The sequence below is a fragment of the Lynx rufus genome, unplaced genomic scaffold, assembly GCF_022079265.1.
Source record: "Lynx rufus isolate CCGP_SWC_20201006 ecotype Redwood Valley unplaced genomic scaffold, mLynRuf1.p SCAF_6, whole genome shotgun sequence".
Lineage (NCBI taxonomy): Eukaryota > Metazoa > Chordata > Mammalia > Carnivora > Felidae > Lynx > Lynx rufus.
Window position 1 is genome coordinate 26,335,773 of NW_025814878.1, and position 8,951 is coordinate 26,344,723.

General features: G+C 37.4%; 1 protein-coding gene across 1 annotated transcript; it reads left to right on the plus strand.

Moving 5' to 3' along the window:
- The first annotated feature begins 6,596 nt into the window (after positions 1 to 6,596).
- Positions 6,597 to 7,095, plus strand: LOC124529079 (trace amine-associated receptor 7a-like). The gene is given in 2 exon segments (XM_047102994.1): positions 6,597 to 6,824; positions 6,826 to 7,095. Coding segments are annotated over 2 exon segments (498 nt in total).
- Positions 7,096 to 8,951: the final 1,856 nt, after the last annotated feature.

An 8,951-nucleotide genomic window follows, 5' to 3' on the forward strand; every position in this document is an offset into this window, starting at 1 on the left:
GCTTTTTGGAAAAGAATGGTAAGCATCTTGCCTCATATCATGAACAAAATCAAAACTAGTATTTCCAGATGTTAAAAAAAAAAACTAGTGTTTTTAGAATTTTTCGTGGTAGAAATCATGACTGAACATCTGTATAGATTCAAGCACTCAATTTAATTTTTTTTTAATTCAAAGGAAACGAAGCCTAGTTCGGGAAAAATTAAAAAGTTACACTTGGAAAAGTCTGGGCAGCACACATGGTGAAGGTTAATAGATTTAAACATGTAAAGGCTTTAACAAACCAGTAAGACAAGGTTAACACCTGACTGGGCATATGACTGGTGATTCCACAGAGAAAAAATATACGAATGTTTAATAAACACATTAAAGTGCAAATCTAAAAATAACTTTTAAATGCTAATGAATGTGTGATATGGTATAATATACCAAATTGGCAAATATTTGAAGTTTCTATAATACCCAATATTAGAGTATGGGAAATTGGATACTTTCATGCAAGTAGATTATAATTACATACATCTTGGGAGACTATAACTTAGTATCTCCTTTGTGAGAGGAATTAAAAATTTAAGGGGCACCTGGGTGGCTCAGTCAGTTGAGCATCCAACTTCAGCTCAGGTCATGATCTCACGGCTCATGAGTTCCAGCCCCACGGCTGGGCTCTGTGCTGACCCCTCAGAGCCTGGAGCCTGCTTCAGATTCTGTGTCTCCCTCTCTCTCTGCCCCTCCCCTGCTTGCACTCCCTCTCTCTCTCTCTTTTTCTCTCTCTCTCTGTCTCAAAAGAAACATTAAAAAAATTAAAACATACGTGTCACTTGACTCTATAGCTCCATTTCTAGAAAGTAATCTTAAGAAAAGAGCCAGCCAAGAAAGCAAACATGACAATAACATTCATTGTATAACTTTTAATTATTAACTGGGAAAAGCCAAGGTCAACATGGGATAAATTAAATAAATTATGCTCCACCTATGTAATGGAACATTATGAAACTGTTAAAAAGTGCTAATGAGTTCTGTATAAATTGACATGGAAAAACAACCACAATATATTTTTTGACTAAAATCAAAATAAAACAGGGGCGCCTGGGTGGCTCAGTTGGTTAAGAGGCCGACTTCGGCTCAGGTCATGATCTCGCTGTCCGTGAGTTCGAGCCCCGCGTCGGGCTCTGTGCTGACAGCTCAGAGCCTGGAGCCTGTTTCAGATTCTGTGTCTCCCTCTCTCTGACCCTCCCCCGTTCATGCTCTGTCTCTCTCTGTCTCAAAAATAAAAAATAAAAAAAAATTAAAATAAAATAAAATAAAATAAAATAAAATAAAAACAAAACCCAAACACCCTGATTGTAAAACCCCAGATTACATAACAGTATAAGTAATATGGCCCCTACATATGTATATTTCCATATGCTCTTTTAAAGTCTAACTTTATGTATAATGGACAATGTGTGTATATATGGAGGGGTTACTGTGTCATTTATCTTTATCATTGTGGTGTTTGTGATGAAAAATTAATGTATCAAAATTGACATTACTATTTCACAATATCTGTTTTACTTCAGTACTGTTTGCTTGTTTCAATCAAATGAGGATTTTCTTCGACTATATATCCCTAGCATATTTTGTCTTACGTAAGGAAACTAAATTGTAGCTGCATTGGTATATTTTAGGAAGTACCTCTTAAAAGTGGTTAAAGTATCTTAAGAGTTACATCTTAATGTTATCAAAATATTTTTAATATTGTTTTGAGTTGCACATTTTCATGGATCACACTTTGTACTTCTCTCTTTGGGGCTGCTGGAATTGAGTGTAATTACAGTTCTGGAGGCAAGAAAAGGTGTTAGGGGAAGTCCTGAGGAGGGTCAGTGGTGCACCGTAAGGCAATTTCCCCAGGGAAGGCCATTATAGCTTTTTGAAACAAAGGAGAGTGACCTCCTCAGGCAGAAGTGGACCAGCTGCCTCTTCCAGCAGAGAAAGGCTTGTGAGAATTAGAGGGCAGGGGTAATCAGTTTTATCAGGACCTGCCATAGGTCAACATTCTAATATTTAGAATCTTTATTTCCTAACCAATGCCAGAATTTTAGCAAAAGATGCTCTGGGAGTTTGAGAATTCAGCTTGCATGGTAATTCAGCCAGCTATAGAATTGGGCCTGGGGCTTGGTTCTCAGAAACTCAGTCCTATGGCTATGGCAGAGAGGGGATTCTTTCAAAGTATTCAGGGAACGTTCCAATCCTTCATATGGGCCTTGAGCAAAGAATTCAAAGACTCTCAAGCTCATCATTTTCTTTCCCCAGGTTCTCCAGAGCAGTTAAAAGAAACTAACCAATGTATTACACTTCTATTTTAACTAAAATGTGGTATGGCAGCAAATCCTTGGTCACCAGAGTCTCGTCTTCTGTAGGCACTTGATTACAGGTATCTACAATAATAATTTGAGTAAATGTTTTGCCACTGTAGGCTACGGGCTAAAAATTCTCTTTCTACCTTTGGAAATGGGGTCATGAATGCATCAAAGAACCAATTCCAGGAAACCCAGAATCTATTCAGAGAACTCATCTTAAGATTCAATTCCTCTCGGGGTGCCTGGGTGGCGCAGTCGGTTAAGCGTCCGACTTCAGCCAGGTCACGATCTCGCGGTCCGTGAGTTCGAGCCCCGCATCGGGCTCTGGGCTGATGGCTCAGAGCCTGGAGCCTGCTTCCGATTCTGTGTCTCCCTCTCTCTCTGCCCCTCCCCCGTTCATGCTCTGTCTCTCTCTGTCCCAAAAATAAATAAACGTTGAAAAAAAAAAAAGATTCAATTCCTCTGGAGTATAGTTCTTTTATCATTTTATGGAATCGGTCTTTATTTCTGAAGGTATGATCTGTCAGGATTTTTATATTGTCCAGTATTTATATAGCCATAACATCATTCTTATGCTCATTATGTGAACAGCGTATATTTTTTAATTCTTTTTTCCTTTAAACAGTGTGTCTCTTCTAGACAGCAATAGTGGAGATTTACTATTTTTATGCATCCTGACAATTTTTGTCTATTAATTGGAGAGTTTAATCCACTTACATCTGATATAAATTTTACATATTTAAGTTAATTCTATTATCTGATATTTGTTTCTCATTTGTTTCTTTTGTATTTTGTTTCCCTGTTGCTCCTTTCTTGCCTTAGTTTTTGTTAAAAAAAAAACACTTTTAGTTACCATTATTTTCTTCTTTGGGCTTCTTATACATGGAGAAATATAATATGGAGACTTAGTAGATTCAATATTATTAGGACGTCCAATCCTTAAATGTTACCAGGAAAATATAACAATCTTAAGTATGTATACAGTTAGTGGTAGAATATCTACACTCGTAAACCATAAATGACAAAACTAGAAGGAGAAATGAGCAAATTCACTGTCCTGATCAAATATTTCAGTATGTCTTTCTGTAACTTTTATAGATGAAATTTTACACCAATAACAAAACCACAGGTTTTGTTTTTTTCCTAAAAATTGACAAGGTGATTCTAAAAGTTGTGCGAAACATAAAGACAACAGAATAGCCAAAACAATTTTGGAAAGAACAGCAGGGTGGAAAGCTTACATAACTTGACTTTAATACTTACTATCATGTTTCGGTTAAGACAATCAGGTATGAACCTAAACACAGAAACAAGATCAACAGACTAGAATAGAGAGTCCAGAAACAGGTTCACATGTACATGGTTGACTGGTTTTTGACAAAAGAACAAACATCATTCACTGGAAAAAGAATAGTCATTTCAAGAAATGCTGCTGAAAGTGCTAAATACCCATATCTTACTACTGCTAATGCTACTAAACCTCAAATAATAATAATAATAAAATTCCTCACAATATATTTAAAATTAATATGACATGAATCACAAAAGTAAACATTAGGAGTAGAATTACAAGAATTTCAGAAGGAACATAGAAGAAAATCGTTGTGACAATGAGGCAAAGGCTTCTCAGGTAAGAAACAAAGTCGCTAACCAAAAAAAAGTTGAACTTCATTAAAATTAAAACCTTTACTCATCAAAAAAACACTCTCAAGAAATCGAAAAGTCCAACATTCGTAACATATATTTAGAAAGGACTTGTACCCAGTCCACTCAGTAGTAATAAGAACTCTTAAAACCCAATTACAAGTGGGCAAAAATGTTAATGAATAGTTCACCAAAGTGGATACATCAATGGCCAATAATAACATGAACAGATTCTTAATATCACCATTCATTTCACTAAAAGCATCGCGAGATACTGCTAACATCACCTGGACTGTTTAAAACGAAAAGAAATGGGAATACTGATATTGAAGACAACTTGGAGCAGCTGGAATGCTCACAGATTGTTTTGGGGCACGTAAAATGGTGCAATTACTTTCCAAAACAGTTTGTAGTTTCTTGTACAGTTAAACATAAGGTTCCGATATGATCTAGCAATTCTACTCCTAGGTATTTCCCAGAAACACATGAAAACATATGTCTACGCAAAGAATTGCACATGAATGTTGATAGCGAGTCTGTTACTAATAACCCCAAAGTAAACACAATAAATGTCTACCAACAGGTACAGGGATAAAGTAATTGTGATTTATTCATATAATTGATTGCTATTTAGCAATAACAACGAACCACTAAATATCGCCAATAAACGGATGAATCTCCCAGACATTACGCTGAGAGAAAGAAGGTCACAGAAGAGTACATATTGTGTGATTCATTCCCCGAGTGATTTTTAGACCTCACAAACTAATCTGTATTAGTAGAATGAAGATCACTGGTTGCCTAGGGCAGGAGAAGAGGAATGGGTGAGATCTACTACAAAAGGCTCAGGAAGTTGCTGCGGCATTGAAAATGTTCTATATTTTGATGGCAAAGATGGATCTATTTATTGTAAGTCATCAGCCTGAACACTGTGAAAGTGTAAATTTTCCACACACAAATTATCCCTCACAATGAAAAAGCTGGTTTTTATTTTTTTTTTAATTTTTTTTTAAACGTTTATTTATTTTTGGGACAGAGAGAGACGGAGCATGAACGGGGGAGGGGCAGAGAGAGAGGGAGACACAGAATCGGAAACAGGCTCCAGGCTCTGAGCCGTCAGCCCAGAGCCTGACGCGGGGCTCGAACTCACGGACCGCGAGATCGTGACCTGGCTGAAGTCGGACGTTTAACCGACTGCACCACCCAGGCGCCCCGAAAAAGCTGGTTTTTAAAAATGACCAGAACTCATTTATTTAAAAACAAAAATCTTTTTCAAAGCCTAAAGCTGAGCTCTGTTCTAGAAAGCTAAGAGGAAAAAGAACTTTGTCAATGGTAAAATCTAAAGTATACTGTAGGAATATCCACATTCCAAAGATTTTTCTTCTTTAATATCTTCCCAACAGTTCCCATTTAGAAACAAACTACCAAATAAACAAAAACAAAAAGCCTTAGCAGAAACCTGCTTTTTAGGTGGACATATACTTCCTTTACGTATTTCCATGAAGAAAACGCTATATTTCCATACCCCCATTTTTCCAAATCAGAATTATTAAAACTCAACCTTAGACATTCCAGATTTTAATAAATGATTATACATTTAATTTCTTTAACACAAACCAACAATGAAAAGGAGAAAGAGTTTATTTGAAGGTTTTAGTGACAAACAGGAATCATAAATAAATGGTTCTTACAAAAATGATAATGCGGTCTCCAGTAATTGGTAAGAATGAACAATATGGCTTTCAAGTTCTATACAAAGGTTTTGAAGGAGAGGCACTATTTCTATTTCTCTTTCATGAAAAAGTCAGATGTCATCTGGAAATTAGAAGAGTATAAACTTATTTTTAGCCTAAAGATAATCATTATTTAGATTTTTCTTTTCTTTCCACACCTTGCACTATGGGGATTCAATCTTCAGGGCTCTGGGTATTTGGAATTATTTGGCTACTTTCCTGAGGGGACAGAGTGATTTGGGCATTGATAAAGCTCTGATAAATTAGGGGGGAAATGCTAATAAAAAGTGGCATTATGCATGCATCACATAACAGCTCTTTGATGACCAATGCTTCTCAGATATGAACTAGTAGGCGATACGGGGAAAATATTTTTTAATTGAAATAAACAGCATCTGGGGCGCCTGGGTGGCGCAGTCGGTTAAGCGTCCGACTTCAGCCAGGTCACGATCTCGCGGTCCGTGAGTTCGAGCCCCGCGTCGGGCTCTGGGCTGATGGCTCAGAGCCTGGAGCCTGTTTCCGATTCTGTGTCTCCCTCTCTCTCTGCCCCTCCCCCATTCATGCTCTGTCTCTCTCTGTCCCAAAAATAAATAAACGTTGAAAAAAAAAATTTTAAAAAAAAGAAATAAACAGCATCTTATGTAAAGATGAAAACTAACTGCTTATTCATTGCAAAGTGAAATATTTTATAAGGTGAGGATATGAACCAATCACTTTTTAAACATGAAAATAGGGAATTTTACTCACAAAAAAATAGGGAAAGAATGTACTGGCAATTACTGGTATGTTGTATATATCTTTTTTTTTCCCTAAGGATTTTTGAAAACTGGAATGCCACTCTTAGCCGTAGAAGACAGTTTCCCGGGTATCGAAACGAAGAATCATGAGCAGTGATTTGCTCCCCCCTGCAGCTGGGCAAAAGTGCTTTGAGAACCTGCATAGATCCTGTGTCAAAACTGCCTACTCACCAGGCCCCCGCATGATTCTCTATGCAGTGTTTGACTTTGGGGTCATGCTGACCATATTTGGAAACCTCTTGGTGATGATTTCGATTCTTCATTTCAAGCAGCTGCACACACCTACAAACTTTCTGATCGTGCCCCTGGGCTGCACGCACTGACTTCTTGGTGGGGGTGACTGTCATGCCCTTAAGCACAGTGAGGTCCATGGAGAGCTGCTGGTACTTTGGGGAGAGTTACTGTAAATTTCACTCTTGTTTCGAAGAGTCTTTCTGCTACGCTTCTATCTACCATTTGGGTTTTATTTCTCTCGATAGATACATGGCTGTCACTGACCCTCTGGTCTACCCTGGGAATCGCCTTCCTGTGATAGCTTTCACTATCACTGATAGGCTACCAGTGATAGCTTTCCTGATTTCATGAGTGCCATGCTTCATTGATCCAATAATCAATGCCTTCTTGGGTTTCATCACACCCACATATATTTATGAAATATCGGTTTGGATTGCTTACTATAACTCAGCAATGGACCCCTTAATTTATGCTTTCTTTTATCCTTGGTTTCAAAAAGCCATCAAACTGATGGTCACTTGGCAGAGAAGATCCTGAGAGAGAATTCCTCAACAATAAATATATTTTCTGAGTAAGTGTAAGTGATAGATTGAGAATAGATTCACAATGAACATGGCATTGGGAAGAAGAAAAATGAATCATAACTGTGCAAGATCTTCTCATGTGACATAATTGCAGTATGCTTCAGTTTTGACCCAAACACTTAAATTCAAGCTCACAGTTCAAGTTCATAGTTCTTTGGTAAATGCAACATCAAAACCCATTTGTGGAAGGAAACGGCACGGCCTTGGAGCCAGAAATGCCTGGACTGCAATGCCAACTTTGCCATTTAGCACCATGACCTTGGGCTGCTTCATTTCCTCTGAGCTTAACTGTACTCCTCTGCTTACTAATCACTCCCTGGTAGGGTTTTTCAGAAAGATTAAGACAAGAATATAAAGGACCTAGTATATTTTTGTTATTCTAACCCTGCCTTTGATTACTTTATATTAGTTCTGCTCAAGCTATATCTTCTCTTTGTTTCCTTGTAATATTTTTTTAATAAACTGTAAATACAACTAAGAGACACTTAAGGAGGCAGTGGCTCTTTGCTCTGACAGGGTAAAGGAATGGGTCTGCACTGCCTGGTGTTCAGGTTGATGGGTCCAAACGTATGATTTCAGAGTCAGAAAAAAAATCAGTCAAGAGACATATCTCTCAACTGTAATATCAATGCAGGCATTTACAATGGGAAAGATAAATGGCATCATAAAAAACACTTATTCAGTAAGCTTCCTCCTGGTAAGTCTCCGCATAGAATTACAGTAGGCTTCAGAAATTTTGCCAGTTAACATATGGTTAAAGAAAGGGTTTTAAGATTGTCATTCATCATGTTAAGATTAATATTCAAATTAATTTATGTTTTATTCATGTAATTGAACTTTGTTCCGAAAACTACTTACAGAAGCCTTCAAGGATATAGGTGAAAATGTAAATTAAAAGTATGTTCAAAAGGAGAAAGAAAACTGAAATATAGGGCATAAAAAGAAGCCAAGAAAGAATCTGCAAAATACGTTTCATATGACCCACAAACTTGGTTCACGGGTGAAAAAACAAAGCTGACCTAGTCATGCAATTCACCATGGATAAACCAAGCCAGTTATTTCAGAGACTTTTCTTGGTACTAAGACTGAAGGGTGCTTTATGCCCCATGAACAGTGTGATACGTCACTTGATGTTGTTACAGCTCTACTTTTATTGCCATCAGACACGGAGATTTTTTTTTTTAATATTTTTTTAACGTTTATTTATTTATTTTTGAGAGACAGAGAGAGACAGAGCATGAGCGGGGGAGGAGCAGAGAGAGAAGGAGAGACACTAAATCTGAAGCAGGCTCCAGGCTCTGAGCTGTCCGCACAGAGTAAGACGTGGGGCTCGAACTCACAGACTGAGTATCAGATCTTGGGAGCAGGAGTGAATATATATCAGAATATTCTTGCTGTATTTTTCAAATTTCTAGAATAATTTACATCAACAGTATCTACTACACAACATTTCTGTTGTTACACAAATGCTGTGAAGTGGGAAACCTTTCCTGAAATAGTGTATCATTTCCAATTCTACTGTGCTTATGAGAAACTCTCTTATCTCTCTCTTGTCTTTATTGGATTTTGTATATGATTAAAGGCACCCTAGAATGTTTAGTATCATTTTACCCACAACTCTTC